General features: G+C 40.5%; 1 protein-coding gene across 1 annotated transcript in view; it reads left to right on the top strand.

Annotated features, from left to right (window-relative positions):
* Positions 1 to 16,421, top strand: part of LOC123378511 (sodium channel protein type 2 subunit alpha-like) — a 189,467-nt gene that overhangs the window by 126,750 nt on the left and 46,296 nt on the right. Inside the window, exon 18 of the mRNA XM_045032407.1 lies at positions 10,457 to 10,574. Within this exon, the coding sequence (XP_044888342.1) occupies positions 10,457 to 10,574 (118 nt within the window). The remainder of the gene's footprint in view (positions 1 to 10,456; positions 10,575 to 16,421) is intronic.

The raw sequence follows: 16,421 nt of genomic DNA, 5'->3' as shown, positions 1-16,421 counted from the left end.
TCTGTCCAGCCCAAGCCGCCCTCTGACCCTAAACCGGCCTTTTGAAGGTAAAGTTGAGGACAGCGCACCAGATCACAGACTGGATCTTACCCCGCCTTACCTTTTCCTCCTGACTAGCTCCTTTCTACCATGCATGGTCCCATATCACTTCAGACTGCTGGGTGCTCCACATGGTAGAGAGGGGATATTCCATCCAATTCTGTGGCCTCCCACTCTTCCATCCCCCTTCCCCATCCCTCTTCAGGGACCCTTCTCATGAGCATCTACTCATCCAGGAGGTGCAGTTGCTCCTATTGCTAGGGGCAGTGGAGAAGGTTTCTCAGGAGCACATGGGTGAGGGCTTCTATTCCAGGTATTTCCTAAAACCGAAAGCCAAAGGCAGCCTCAGGCCTATCCTGGACTTGCGAGAACTCAACAAGTTCGTAAAGAAACTCAAGTTCCACATGGTCTCCTTGGCCTCCATCATCCCCTCACTAGATCCAGCAGATTGGTATGCCGCTCTTGATTTGAAAGATGTGTACTTTCATATCACAATCACTCAGCCCCACAGGAAGTACCTCGGGTTTGTGGTCAATGGTACCCACCACCAATTTACTGTCCTCCCATTTGGCCTGTCAGCAGCACATTGAGTATTCCCGAAGTGCATGGCAGTCGTTGCCACGTTTTTGCGGAGGCACCAGGAACAGGTGTTTCTGTACCTCGATGACTGGTTGATCAAAGGCAGCTCCAGGACCCAAGTGGAAACTCAGGTCACATTTATCAGAGCTACCGTCGAGAGCCTGGGTCTACTCCTAAACGAAGCAAAATTGACTCTGTCTCCTGTCCAGAGGATAAAGTTCATAGGGGCAGTGCTGGACTCGACCCAAGTCAGGGCATACCTGCCACAGGCGAGGTTTCAGCCCCTCAGTGACATAATCTGAGGCGTCATGCAGTTCCCCAACACTTCAGTGAGAAACTGCCTGAAACTTCTCGGTCACATGGCGGCCTGTACCTACATGGTTCAGCACGCCAGACTCAGGCTTCAACCGCTCCAGGCATGACTTGCGTCAGTGTATCTCCCAGCCTGGGACAGTTTGGACAGGCTCATGACTTTGCCTCACCCGGTCCTCGACTCCCTCTGGTGGTGGATGGACGCTCAGGAGGTGTGCTCAGGGGTCCCCTTTGCTGCCCCACAGCATTGGTGATGGACGCATCAGACTTGGTCTGGGGAGCTCATCTGGGAGACCACAGGACTCCAGACCTCTGGTCGCAAGCAGATCTATGTCTTCACGTCAGTGTCAGAGAGTGGAGAGCAGTGCACCTGGCATGTCAGACTTTCTGTCCTTACCTAACCGGACAATGTGTATCAGTCGTGACGGACAATACGACAGCAGTGTTCTATATCAGCAAATGGAGGTGCATACTCCTCTCCCCTGTGCCAAGAAGTTCTCATGCTGTGGGACTTCTGTGTAGAACATTTAATTCACCTGCAGGCGTTGTACCTCCCTGGGATTCAGAACGAGCTGGCAGACCACTTCAGCAGGTTGTTCCACAGCCACAGGTGTGGCCAGACATCGCAATTTCAGTGTTCCAGTGGTGGGGGTTTCCCCCATAGACAACTTCATAATGTGATGCAACAGGAAGTGCTAGCAGTTCTGCTCCTTCCAAAATCACAGCCTGGGCTCCAGCATGGATGCGATCCTCTTCCATTGGGGCAGTTCTCTCCTATACGCCTTTCCACCGATAGCGCTCATTCACAAGGTGTGCTGCTCAATATCCGCAGGGATCGAGCTCAGGTCATACTGATAGCACCGGCCTGGCCCCATCAGCACTGGTACACATCCCTCCTAGACGTGTCCGTGGGAGCCCCGATTACCTTGCTGCTCTCCCCGGCCCTTCTCACGCAAAATCACAGACGTCTCCAGCACCCGACCCTTCAGTTGCTCCACCTCACTGTGTGGAAGCTACATGGTTAAATCTGTTGGAGCTTTCCTGCTCAGAACAGGTTAGACAGGTCCTCCTTGGCAGTAGGAAACCCTCTATGAGAGCCTTCTATGAGGAAATCTTGCCAAGTGGAAGAGATTTTCAATCTGGTCGACGCAGCATCATTCACCCCCGAAGCTAGGTTCAGTGCCGGACATTCTGGACTACCTCCTCCATCTGAAGCAGGAGGGTCTCTCATTGTCTTTTATACTAGTGCATTTACCCACCATCTCAGCCTTCCACCAGGGCATGCAGAGCCGCTTGGTATTTGCTAATCCTATGGTCAGCCGATTCCTAAAGGGGCTCAACAGGTTATATCCTCATGTCCATCAGCTGGTCACTGCCTGGGACCTCAACTTGGTCCTTTCTAGGCTCATGGGGCCTCCCTTTGAGCCTTTGGCAACATGATCCCTGCTCTACTCTCTGGATGTTCACAGGGCACTGGCCTTTAAATCGAGAGAATTAAACCATTCAGAAAATTGAAAATCAGTCAGTTTGTGGCAGTGGTGGACAGGATGAAAGGTCAGCCAGTTTCATCCCAGTGCATCTCATCACAGATAGTATCCTGTATCCGTGTGTGCTATGACCTGCCAAGTGTACCCGCACCTTCGATTGCTATGCACTCTACCAGGGCGCAGGCTTCATTTACAATGTTCCTGACACAGGTGCCCACCCAGGAAATCTGCATAAAGCACATACACACTTTCACTGTGCTTTATGCAATTACCCAGCAGGCCAGAGTTGATATGGCCTTCAGATGAGCAGTACTCCAATCAGTGGACAACTCCGACCCCACCTCCTGAACCTTGGGAGTCACCTGATTGAAATGGACACAAACAAGTACTTGACAAAAAAATGGTTACTCACTTCTCGTAACGGTTGTTCTTTGAGACTATAGAATATCAGGGTTGGAAAGGACCTCAGGAAGTTATCTAGTCCAACCCCCTACTCAAAGCAGGACCAATCCCCAGACAGATTTTTACACCAGATCCCTAAATGGCCCCCTCAAGGATTGAACTCACAACCCTGAGTTTAGCGGGCCAATGCTCAAACCACTGAGCTATCTGTCCCCCAGAGATGTGGTGTTCATGTCCATTCCAATACCCACCCTCCTACTCCTCAGTCGGAGTAGCCGGCAAGAAGGAACTGAAGGGTTGGCAGGTCGGTAGGGCTCTATATTGAGCACCATGAAGGTGCAACTCCAGGGGGTGCCCAGGCCAACATGACGCTGCTAGGGGAAAAATCTTCCGGCCACCATGCACGTATGCGTGCACACATACCTGATTGGAATGGACATGAACAACACATCTCAAAGAACAACAGTTACGAGATATGAGTAACTATTTTGTTCTGCCACCTTTACTTATGTTGATTAGTACCTTATTTAGCTATTAGGCTAGTTGATGAAGTAATGTGCTGCTCAGTTTCAGTCAGGATGGCAGATTCTGGATATAAGTAAATAAATGATACACTTCTGTCATGTCTTTCCATTTGGTCTCATCAGTTAGAAAGAGCCTGTGATGACAGCTCAGTTTTTTAAGTAGAAGCAGCATTTTCCTCTGAAATGAGAGAGAGCTGAATAAGTAAGAAAATATTCCAAGGATGAAAGATCAAAAGAGGAGATAATAAGAGAGGCATTCTAAGTGTTCCATTTCTGTCTCCACTTTGTAATAGAGTATAACCAGATACTTTTTTCTCCTAAGAGGTCCTTAGCATCTCTTATGGAACCTGGAGCATATGTCTGTTTCCCATTTTAAGTAATTTCCTTTCCCCCCTACTCCAGTCACCATCCTCCAGATTAAGGAGGACTAGATCCAGCTCACTTGGAGCCAATTAGAAAAGCAGTTTCCCAAGTGACTACAACAGCGTCAAATGAAAGAACCAAGGCACTCACCCGGATTAAGCATGTGTCTTTGGCAGCATTCCCAATCCATATTTGCCTGAAGAGTGAGAGTCCTGCATGAATAATTGTGAGCTGCTGCTTCACTCTGACTCCTTTTGAGAGCATCATGGTGACTAATTTGCTCATTTTTCTCCAAGCTGTTACATATGTTCTTCAGCTTGACGATTGGCAATTGTGTAGGGAATTTGCTTTTCTGAATATTAAAATGTGAACTATTCATGTTCTAAAACCTAAATCACAGTAGATTGTACCACTTGAATCATTATTTAAAGATTAAATATTTAATAGCTTCTAAGACAAACATTTATAAATCCATAGATCTTCAGTATTTCACACATTTTCTCATTTGCTGTTGCATCTAAAGTGATCATCACTAACAGGTCTCCATTTAATAACAACTACCACACTCCAGTTGCTTCCCAGGGTGGATAAAATCATAATTTTTTTAGTATTTAAATCTATTTAACTTAAATCAGATTTCTATTTACACCATTTTTTTTATTTTTTTACTTCTTTTTATGTAGTCTTAATTGCCAAATTGGATATTTTGTAATTTTTTAAATTGTGTCTGAATTATTGGAATTTCAGATTTTTACAGATTTTTTTTTTCCTATGAAGAATTTTCACACTTAAAATGCACATGTGTGCTGAAGAAAACATGTCCAGGGCTGTATTGACATCCTTACTCTGAGAACACCACAAACTCAAGCACAAATTGATAAGCAAATAGCCCATTCTTTGTTTACACCCACACTCTTTTGATATATCAAACAAGTCAAGACAGCTGAAATCCTTCAGTTAAGTTACACACCTCCATGGGGCTGTGCTCCTATCACTTAAGATTAAATCCAATAGGGACTTAATCGCTGCCTCACTCAGCATTGCAGTGCTTATCTTTCACGCACCTAGCCACCCAGTGGAATCTACAAGTTATGCACGTAGGCTCCCGGTACAATGCATGGGGAGGAATGGGTGCTTAAGAATGGATCCACAAAAGCCAGCAAACTTAGCAGGGAGCTCTCTAAATGAGTCAATTGCAGATGCTGAGGAGAGGGTTGAGGCCTAAGCCTTGCCACTGTCAAGGAGTTAGGCAAGTCTGGGCTGGAGGGAAGTGCCAGTCTCCATTTGGGATTCACAGCCATGAATCCTCTGCTGAAATTGGCCACCTAAGTTGTTTCTTGGAAGAAAGGTGGTGGTGCAAAATGGCATGAGGGGGGCGGTGCTAGGAGGAAGAGGAGGTAAGGAAAGGGACATAGCCTCCCTTATAGGCTTTATAGTTAGTGGGAGACTGGTGTTGATATCCCAACCCCATGCCTGATGTGGTGAAGGTATTTGAACTTGGGGTTCTTACCTCTCAGGTGAGTACCCTACCCACTAGACTATAGAGTTAGTCTCACTCTCTGTGGCCTAATGCATATTTAACTAATTATTTATATACAGTGGAACAGCATCAGCAGAGACAGAGTTGTGGGCCTTAGGCCCTGATCCTGCAAATACTTACACACATTAATTTTGATGCTACCGTCAGTAGCATCAAATGATACCAAAAGGACTGCCCACACTAGTAAAATTAAGCATGTGCATAAGTGTTTGCAGGGATAGGGGCTTAGGTGCTTTTGAAATATACATTTTAAAATCCTAACTTTAAGCTCTTATATTTGCAAATATTGGACTGTATATATATTACAGAATTCACAGTCACTTTGTTTTATTGAAAGTCTAAGTAAATTTTCATTGTTAACCATGAAGCAGTTTTGTTTTGATGTGACAAAGATTTTTATGCCACAAAGATTTTTTTTTTAGCAAAAATACAATTTTACACCTGGCTTTGCAAACCCTGATGCACATAATTACCGGTAACTTTGACTTCAGCATATCTACTCATGTTGTTAATGGGACTATTCATGTGAGGAAAATGATATCTCTGTTTTAATGTTTGTAGGATCAGGGTCTTAATTTTCAGTATTTTGAGTTTTCATATAGCAGTTGTGTAAATTCAAATAAGGGATTCTACCAGCAGTTGCACTGCCTTTAAAAAAATAAAATAAAATAAACCCTGCAATTTTTATGTCATTGTAAATTTTAATCTAAATTTGTAATGCCACAGATTTTCAAATTAATTTTGCAAGGGCGCAACCTGATTTAAATCAATGATTAAAAATAAAATCAAGTGATTTAAATCGCCTTGATTTAAACTGCTCCACCCTGTTGCTCCCTATTCTGAGGTAAGGGTAGAATTTCTAGTCTCTGGGAAACCATAGAATGATAACTATTAGTAAGTGCTGACACTAATGGCAACAGTTGTGTGAATAAACTTATAAAAATAAAGGATTCTTTAAAGCTTTTGATGTAAGAATATTAATCTGATTATTTAATCAGAAATCAGTTAAAGCCTTTAATGAAGGTTAGATTCTGTATGGGTTAACCACTGTCTTCTGTAAAAAATAGAATTCCTTCCAGAAAACAAGAAAATTATACACAGATTTTCCTGACCCTTCTAATGTCTAGGCAAATATTTAAGAATTAACTGTGCTAAAGTAGAGGACAGAGCCAATGTGTGAAATGTTCAGAATACTTGCCTTTATGGAATGGGAATATTAACAAGAAGTTGTGGAAATTGAGACTATGAATGTACGATTTCTCATCATATAAGCTGTTTCTCTCTGCTAGGAACACCAGGCAAGGTTAAAGGGGCAAGAAAAGTGGGGGTATATTTCAGTACATGAAGGCTTTGCATGGTGTAATTTTGAGTAAGAGCATGGGAAGTAAAAAGACAAGAATTTTTTTTTCCCTTCCTCCATTTTATGAACTAGAGAGAGCACATTGCTATTAAGCAGGATAACATCCTGGTAATTTCTAGTGGTATCATGTATCTATAAACTTCTATATGGGCGGCAATATACTTCCTAGACTTCCTGGTTGCAGCCACGTTCTGCAGAACCAGTGAGTCCTGTGCAAAATCTGTAGATGGTAAGGCAGTTTAGTTCAATTATCAATCAGTACCAAAAGCTGGTTCTGTTTCCCCACACACTATAAGAATGCTGTGCTCTATTTTACTTTATGTTGTTAGTGATTACAGTAGAACCTCAGAGTTATGAATGCCTCAGAAATGGAGGTTATTCATAACTCTGAAATGTTCTTACCTCTGAACAAACATTATGGTGGCTGTTTCAAAAGTTTACAACTGAACATTGACTTAATGCAACTTTGAAACTTTACTATACAGAACTAAAATGCTGCTTTAACCATCTTAATTTAAATGAAACAAACAGAACCAGTTTCCTTACCTTTTCAAATTTTTTAAACTTTCCCTTTATTTTTTAGTACTTGACATTTAACACAGTACCGTACTTTGGTGAGTGGTGGTTTGTGGTTTTATTTATTTATTTTTTATTTATTTATTTTTGGTCTTTGCTGCTGCCTCATTGGGTACTTCAGGTTCCAAATGAGGTGTGTGGTTGACTGGTCAGTTTGTAACGACTGCAGTGGTTGTATCTCTGAGAAATGCAGGCATAACATAAGAGATTTCATTATTAATTAGATACATCATATTTTATTGCTTTTACTTCTTTGTAACAAACACAGTAATCAGACAGGATTATCCTGCCCTCCCCGCAGAAAGGAAAGCAAACCATAAAACCCTCTGTGGTGCAAAAACAGGTTATACCAATACCTATTACATAGAAATACAGTACTTTGAATATAATGTAAATCAAGAAACATTCCAGATTTAAGTAGTAACAACTAGGATTAATTTATCGTAAATTAAATTCAAATACCTTATACACAGATTTTTTTTGTAATTATGATTATTTGTCTTGTCCTGTGTTGATGCTTGAGATCCTGAATTATCTGTTTTGAATTCAACATTATCCTATTAAAGTAGCTAATTGAGCAACTCACAGTTCCAGTGACAGGAAACTGTTTTATGTTATAATTATTTTCTACTAAATGGTACGAATAGGTAATATACTATGACAACACAATATCATGTCTCATTTTTGTTTTACTTTTTACTTTTTTAAAATAATAAAGCAGTACTTTTGAAGACTTTTAATTTGTTTTATAATCCCATTCATAATTTTAGTTTTCCCTTTCATTGCTGCAGCATTTTGCTATATAAATGCTATCCATGATGGAATGATGAAAGCAAAAGCTTAATGTAATACTGCAGTATAAGAAACAGTATTTTCTTCAGTTTCAGAAATGTTGTGGGCAAAAAGTTTATGGTGATGCTGCTTGCTTGCAATTTTTAAATTAATTATTTTTACAAAAATTTGAAATAGGCACCTATACCACATTATATATAAATATTAATAGCTTAGAGGCAATATTCCAGATACTCAGATTGTATATAAATAGTAAATTAGGAAATAACTGGTTCAGTTATGTTGTTAAAAGTTATCATAGTAGCTTGCCTTACACCCTGTCGTTAAGTTCTTTATATCTTCTCTCAAATACAGCAAAGTTACTTTTCCCAGCTATAGAAAAACAATATATTTATATAGGTTTTGGGTATCCCTTACATCTTCATAAAATTCAAGATTCTACTGAACATACCCTAGACACAGAATTAAAATAACATTCTACTCTCTGAGCAACTCACACTTTTATGTGAATCCAGATGTTGACAATTAAATAGTCTAATATTGTAACTTAATTGCATCTGTTAAAAACATAACTATCCTTCAATACCTGGAGATTATACTGTCACCATAGTTTGTCTGAATATAATTTGCTTGCTACTTCTGCTTTCACACATGCAATTTTTTAAAAATTGCCTTTAATTGGAATAATGCCTCTAACTCTTCTGTTGGCAGAAGAGGTATAGAAAGCTTCTCTTAATGATACAAGTCCACATACATTCATTAATATTAGTTCCATACAACTGACTTTTTGTTGTACTACATGTGCTTACATCATTCCCTACATACATTTATCTATGTATCAGTGCAGCCATTACTGATGTTGTATACTACAGGGTAATAACATTGTAATAAACCAGAGAATGATGTGATGAAAACTACTTTGATTTAGTTTGATACTCAGACTTGTCTCAGGTTAACTATACAGTACATCTCCATGCTTTTTTAAAATTATCAGGATGCAGACTTTGATTAGTTTGGACAATTTATCTTGCAATAATGGGGAACACCAAATTCAGACATTTCTTTATATTACAGTTTCATTTCGTACTACTGTAATTGTGTTAGCTGTTCTAAATATATATATATATATTTATTTTTTTATATATCTATATAAGAAATAAATTTATACATATATATCTGTATGTTGACAGGGCATATACGAGCACCAGAGTAACAAGTAGTTTCAAAATGCACAGGAAAATTTAGTAACACAGAATGTAAAATAATGACTATTGAAATTATATTAACATGCTTTTTTTTTTCTTTCTGAAATTTCAGAAATCTGAAAGGTATTGTTGAAAAAGTGTAATATATGTTTACGTGTCAATGATTGCAGGATATGAAAAAAATTTAAATTAAGAATTGTCAATTCATATTTTTCTATTTGTGCAAATCTTTCTGTGTGGCTTCTTTTGGTTTGGTCATAGTGCTGGAAAAAACAGATGTTCCATTCACAATATAATCTGTATTATAGTCAGAGTGGGAGAATAATTTAAATAATTAAAACACTCTTTTAATATTATTGAAGCTTAATTTCAGTTTTCTACATTGTTTATCTTAGTGGCCAAATTACATGTGTGCATGCCCAATATAAAGTGTTTCCACTGGGGGAAATTGTGCTGTTTCTAATTTTCTGACCTCATTTACAGTATTAAGGCAAATTGACATAGTGTCGTCTATAAAATAGAGAGGCCAGTGGTAATTCTAATCCATTATAAATCTTTTGTCACATAAATCAGAACTATTTAGCTGCATCAGCCTGATGTTCAAGAAATAGCAGAAAACCTAAAGTAAAAAATTATATATTTAATTTTTTCCTTTTATATTATAAAAACTTTTTTTTAATGGCTCCTCCCAGAAAAAAAACCCAAAACAATAACAACAAAAACTTTTTTAAAATACCAGATTTTTCTGGAGAACAATTTTATCCTGATGGTTGGCAACCTGAAAGAATCTACCATCAGGATCTTCAGTGTTATGGTTAAAGAGGCTGGCATGATGAAAGCTGCTATCATCTTTTGGTTCCTAAATGATCCTGAAGCGCACAGTATAATTTGTACTGATACAAAATGTAATAGGAGAAAAATATAGTAAGAAAACAATAACAAATGATCAATCTCAAATGGACTTCATATCAGAAAGGCCACTCAGTAAAAATCCAGAGTTTGGTTTAAAAAAAAATTCCTTACTATTTTTACTCCAAACATTTTATAATTCCGTGTGATAACTCAAATAGCATGCCCTATGGTTTACAGATATAAAGATGCATCATTTGTACACTTGTGGAGTGCTGCCTGTGTTCGGGGGAGGGGGATGTATCTTTGGCCACATATACCAATGTTTGTTATTCCTTGCACATAGTGTTGCATGCTTAATATTAATTACAATTCAAAATAAATATACTGATAAAAATAAAATCTATATTCTGGCCTTTCATTTGCAGAAATTAAATATTTACAGCTCATCTGAAGGTAGTACAATTGGTGTAAATTACCTTGGAGAAGAAAAAGCAGATTTTGAATCTGACGATGCACTGGAACCAAAGGCCTGTTTTACAGAAGGTATGGAAAGAAACATTTTGGTTTATCAATTCCCATTAGTTCAGGCTGCTATAGTTATATAGTCCAGGCTTAAATTAGGCTAGATGACAAGGGGTTGTAGACCCGAACCCCAAAATAAAGAGGGTTCTGTGGTGGGCTGTCTGCTGGTAATAGGATATTCTAAAAGCATAAGCAACCTAAGGCCCTGACCCTACAATAACTTATACCTATACTTAAATTTACCCATTGTTATCAGTCACATTGAACTCAATGGGAGTGTTCCTGGTATATAAAGTTAAGCATATGCACAGTCTTTCCAGGATCAAGGCCTAAGACTTTAAATTTTGTAATGAATAAGAGATCCAATCCTGCAAACTCTCAGTCACGTAAGTAGTGCCTTTGATGTCAACTGGAGTACTCTCATGAGTAAAAACTGCAGGATTAAGCCTCTCAGCCTGCTTTCCTGCAAAGAAGCCTGGCCACACACTCATCTCCTGCACTGAGTCCCATTGACTCTAATGGAACTCTGCATGGGTGTATCCTTTTGCAGGATTGGGCCCTAATGAAATCTCACAATGCATAATAATGTTGTATGTTATCTTACAATATTTTACCATCTTTTTTATTTCTGATTAGTATATTTTGGTACTAAATTTTAATTTTTAATTTATGACTAAAAGCTTTTTTAGCACTCTTTAGACATATTTTCATTCATGTTGGGTCAATATGAAACTTGTTAAAAGTCCTGCCCGGTTGTCTCAAGCCATTAATAACATTTCAAAAATAAAATAAAAGGAAATGTTTAAAATGGCACTGGTTATTCTTTTATGACATGCTAATTACAGTTTTCTAAATTATGCCCATTTTATAAAAAACTAGTTTTACCAAAAAATGTAGATTTAAAATATCAGAGAGGGGGGAGTGATTGAGGCAAAGGAAGTTAAGTCCATAAACTTTAAAGGACCGAATTAGGAAAATCTGAACATTCAGAAATTTTGAGATGTCAAAAAGTGATATTTTGGAATTTCATTTGTATAGCACCATAAATGTACACACTGCTTAACAATGTGCAAAATCTGATGATAAAAATATGGAGTTCTTATATAGAGCTTTTATCATTAGAGCTCAAAGGACTTTATAAAAGTTACAATCATTATCCTCATTTTTACAAACCCAAAGGGCAAAATCCATACACCCTCGTCCTAGTTTTCCAAAAAGTTTGAAAGTTCGATGTAAGTTTTCACCATTTCACTTTGGACAATTTTTGCACTTCTATTTTTCTATAAAATTCAAATGTTTCATAACAACTTTGAAGCTTTTAAATTAGAACTTCAAATCCACATTTGGCTCCGATTACGTCCCTTGTGACTTAGAAATGTTCTCACTTTCGTGTGAAAATGAACCCATTTTCAAGAAGAAAAAATTACAAACAAATATTTTTGCAACTCAGGACCATTTTCAAATTCTTAATGAAATGCAAAAAAAACCTAAATTTTTGAGTATTTCACATTTTATTACAAATACATTTTATCTAAATGCATGATGTGCATTGCTGTCAAGGATGTGACCAACTTTTAGTTAACTAGGCATTTTGAATAACTCAAGATGAGATTATTGGAGCTATAAAGTATATGTGCTTGGTCATTTCAGTAAAAGTTGTGGGAGTATGTAGTATTTTTATGTGAACTGATGAAATACAATATAGTCTGTGTAGGGCCCTACCAAATTTACAGCCATGAAAAATGCGTCATGGACAGGGCCGCTTGTGGGGGAGGGGCAAGTGGGGCAATTCGCCCGGGCCCCGCAGGGGCCCCACGAGTGGCTCCAGGTTTTTGGCTGCACTTCGGCAGCGGACCCTTCACTCGCTCCGGGTCTTCAGCGGCGGGTCCTTCAGTGCAGCGGAAGACTCGGAGCAAGTGAAGGATCCGCCCCTGAAGTGCTGCTGAAGCCTCGGAGCACTGCCCGGTGACTCCAAGTGCTGCAAGCAGCGGGGGGAGCCGCGATCAGCGGCACTTAGGCTGCTCTACCACCGCCGCTTCATTCTTAGATGGCAATTCAGCAGCGGGTCCTTCCCTCTGAGAGGTACCTGCTACTGAATTGCCGCCAAAGAACTGACCCTGCCCCAGGCCCTTTGAATCCGCTGGGCAGCCCTGGTCATGGATTGTGAAATCTGGTCTTTTGTGTGCTTTTCCTCTATACTATACATATTTCATGGGAGAGACCAGCATTTCTCTCACTGGGGGTTCTCACCCAAAAGGGAGTTGCAGGAAGGTTTCAAAGTTATTGTAGTATAGGTTGTGGTATTTGCATCCTTACTACTTTGCTGCCTTCAGAGCTGGGTGGCCAGAGAGTCGCGGTTGTTAGCTGAGAGCCAGGCCTTCTCAGAGGTCCAGAGAGGCCCAGACCACTTCCGGCTTTGGAGGCCCAGCGATAATAAAATTAAAAAATGATGACACATGAAAACAAAATTAAGGCACCAAAAAAAGAGACACATAATTTGAATTTTTTTTTATTTAACAAATGCTTTTCTAGCCTTTTTCTGTGGAAATGCACTAATTATTGAGAAAAAATCTAGCTTTCGTGCAATGTCACAGTTGATATTAAGCATGGTGAGCCCATTCAAACGCTCTTGTCCCATAGTTGAATAGTAATAGTTCTTTACCTGCTTCAACACGTTGAAGGTGCGTTCATCTGAAGCCACTGATGCAGGAATACTGACAAAAATATGCAATTCAAGTGTCTAAATGTGAGGTCCCCTTTGAGTTTGAGGCCCAGGCCAAATGGTCCTCCTGCCCTTCCCTCCCCCCGCCTGATTGGCCCTGCTGTGCCTAGCTCTGAAGGCAGCAAGACCATATTATACCATGCCACCCTTACTTCTGCGCTGCTGTCTTCAGAGCTGGGCAGCTAGAGAGGGTCAGCTGCTGACTTAGGGCCCTGCTCTGAAGGCAGCAGTGCCAAAGAAAGGGTGGCAATACCCTACCATGCCATCCTTACCTCAGCACTGTTGCTGGCAGTGGTTCTGCCTTCAGAGCTGGGTTCCCGGCCAGCAGCCACCTGTCTCTGGCCATTCAGCTCTGAAGGCAGCGCCGCCATCAGCAGCAGTGCAGAAGTAAAGATAACAATACTGCAACCCACCCCATAATAACCTTGTGACCCCCACCACACATATACACAACTCCTTTTAGGACCAGGATCCCTACAATTACTACACCATGAAATTTCAGATTTAAATATCTAAAATCATGAAATTTATGATTTTTAAAATCATATGACCATGAAATTGATCAAAATGGACTGTGAATTTGGTAGGGCTCTATCTCTGTGTAACAGATCATCATGGGAACTAATGACACTCCAGGGAGAGCTAGGATTTTACCTCTGGGGTCATTAAAATGGTTTAAGATACTTTGTTTGACTAATCTCTTAAAAAGAATGGGAAGAGCGCTAGTGGGCATGAAAGCTCTTGTGCAAATTTCATATTCTAGCAGAGCCCAACTAAATCCTTTAGGCCTAATAATGAAAACAGAGCTTTCCCAGGTGGAAGTGGACTTGTAGACGGGTCGGACTCACCGCTGCGGCGCCTCCTGTTGGTGACTCCGGGAATTAGCTCTGTTCCAGCACTGGAGTGCCCTCTGCAGGCTGGTGATCCACCTGTCCTCAGGCCCCCGTATCCCTCCCTGGACCCGGTGCCCTTTTACATGGGGTGCTGCCCCCTAGCAGCAACCCCTTTCTCTTAGGGTCTCCCCTTCTCAGGGAACCCTCACCCTCTATCCCCACCTTGCCTCAGTATATGGCTACTGCCAGTCATTGCCTAGCCCCACGTCCTGGGGCAGACTGCAGTATCAGCCTACTCATCACTGGCAAGATTGGGTTTGGGAGGCTGGAGCTCCCCAGCTCCTCAGCCTTTCCCCAGCCCTGCTTCCCTCAGGTATCTTGTCTCGGTTCCCTGCAGCCAGGCCCAGCTCCCTCTAGAAACTAGAGAGAGACTGTCTGTTTCTGGCTTCCCTGGCCTTTTATAGGGGCCAGCTGTGGCTCAGTTTGGGGCGTGGCTTCACCTGTAGCCACTTTCTCACTCAGCCCAGCCTTGAGAGCAGCAGCTCTCAAGCCCTGCCAGGCCACTTTTAAACCCCTCAGGGCAGGAGCAGAGGTTCACCCTGCTACAGGACTATACAGATCAGTGGTTCCCAAACTTTTTATTAAGGTAACCCACCAACTGTGTTTTGTCGTCTTTTGCAACCCATTCAGGGTCCAAACTGGGTAGGCAAAAATCATAGGCGTTGTGACCCCATGCAGGGACCCTAAGCTCAGAGCAGGAAGCTGGCCCACTATCCAACTCCACACACACACTCACTCACTCCGCGGCCTCCTGTCCACACCAGCCCTATGATCTAGAACCTTTCTGCAACCTCGTCAGGAGCACCACCTGGGAAATAATACTATAGATGGTTCTTACAAACCTATATTTCATGAAAAGTTTACTTTTGTTCTAATCAGAGTATTTATTGTTTTTCATCATATTTATTAGGGAAATTAGTATATTTTCCCAAACTGGTCTTGTGTAGAACCAGTAAGACAATATAAATCAATAAAAACTATATACAGATTAAATAATTATCATAGTTGTAAATTGTACCTTTAATACACCCTATTTGTTAAATCCAATGTTTGAAAGGCCCCCTGAGTTACTGAGTAAAGCCCTGAGTGGTACTAGGTTGCATCTGCAGTACTTACTTGGGTGCTTGCCAGCCTGGGGGACCAGGTAGGAAAACTTTTAGGCTCCTCGGGACATCTAGCAAGCTACTTCCACAACTGAAGTATTTTTCCCCTACCCTGCTGTGGTGGTATGGTTCCCAGGCCAGGATGAATAACATGCTATCTCCCCTCTGCGTAAACAGCCAGAGGAACTACCACACGTGCACCATTAGGACAGAAGGAAAGGGAGAGAAGGAACTGCAGGACTTTCCCAGGACAGGGTGCCAGTGGCTTACAAGGAACTTACTAATATTAGTTAAATGCCTTTCCTTTCAAGCAATATTAAATACATAGTTTCTGGCAGATGCATTCTAAAGGACATCTGATTAAAACCAAGTGTTAAACTAACGTGATATGCAAACAAAGAAATTTCATAAGATTTGGGAGCCTACGTTTGATGCAGGAGTAGCTTCACCAGTGAAACATCTCAGAAGGAAAATTCCTCATAGATGCAGCAGAATGCTTGAGTGTGCCCAAAAGACTCAGAAACCAGAAGACACAAAATGAACCCCAAAAGTATTATTTTTTAAATCTCATGATATTTAATCCACTCTCATTATGTTTGAGGCCTGACTCATGATTTTGGAACACTTGAGATTGGCAATACTGTATCTGGTCAACATTTCAGATACCCTTCTTTACCCCCCTCCCCCCATCAGAGGGGGGAGGAAAGTAAGAGATGTTTTATTGGACTAAAAAGAATGATACCCTAACTCCCTGATGATGTGTAGAGGAGAGAGTCAGAGTGGGCCTTTCCTTATATGCAAATGAATGAAGGAATGTGCGAAAGGGAGAGGAGTTTCTCTCAAATTCACTAAATTATAATTTTCTGACATGTAATAAACAGATTTCCAGTTTTCAGAAATGCTCTTCCTATATAAATTCAGAGGCTGATTCCTATTGTATTACATTTGATTAGAAAACTGGAATGCCTTTTACTATCTCAATTATTTTTTCATCCTCAGTCACTTGGTGGTTACACTTTGTAAGTATGAACTCATACCCTTTCCCCTAGATTTATTCAAAAAACACAGCAAAACCCTTCTCCCTCCAAAAAGATACAATATTATCTTACACGAGCAACAAAATATGTTGATGACTGGGAGATATGGAAAG

The sequence above is a fragment of the Mauremys mutica genome, chromosome 10 (assembly GCF_020497125.1).
Source record: "Mauremys mutica isolate MM-2020 ecotype Southern chromosome 10, ASM2049712v1, whole genome shotgun sequence".
Taxonomy (NCBI): domain Eukaryota; kingdom Metazoa; phylum Chordata; order Testudines; family Geoemydidae; genus Mauremys; species Mauremys mutica.
Note: the sequence above shows the minus strand (reverse complement) of the source record. Positions and strands in the feature narration are given on the sequence as shown.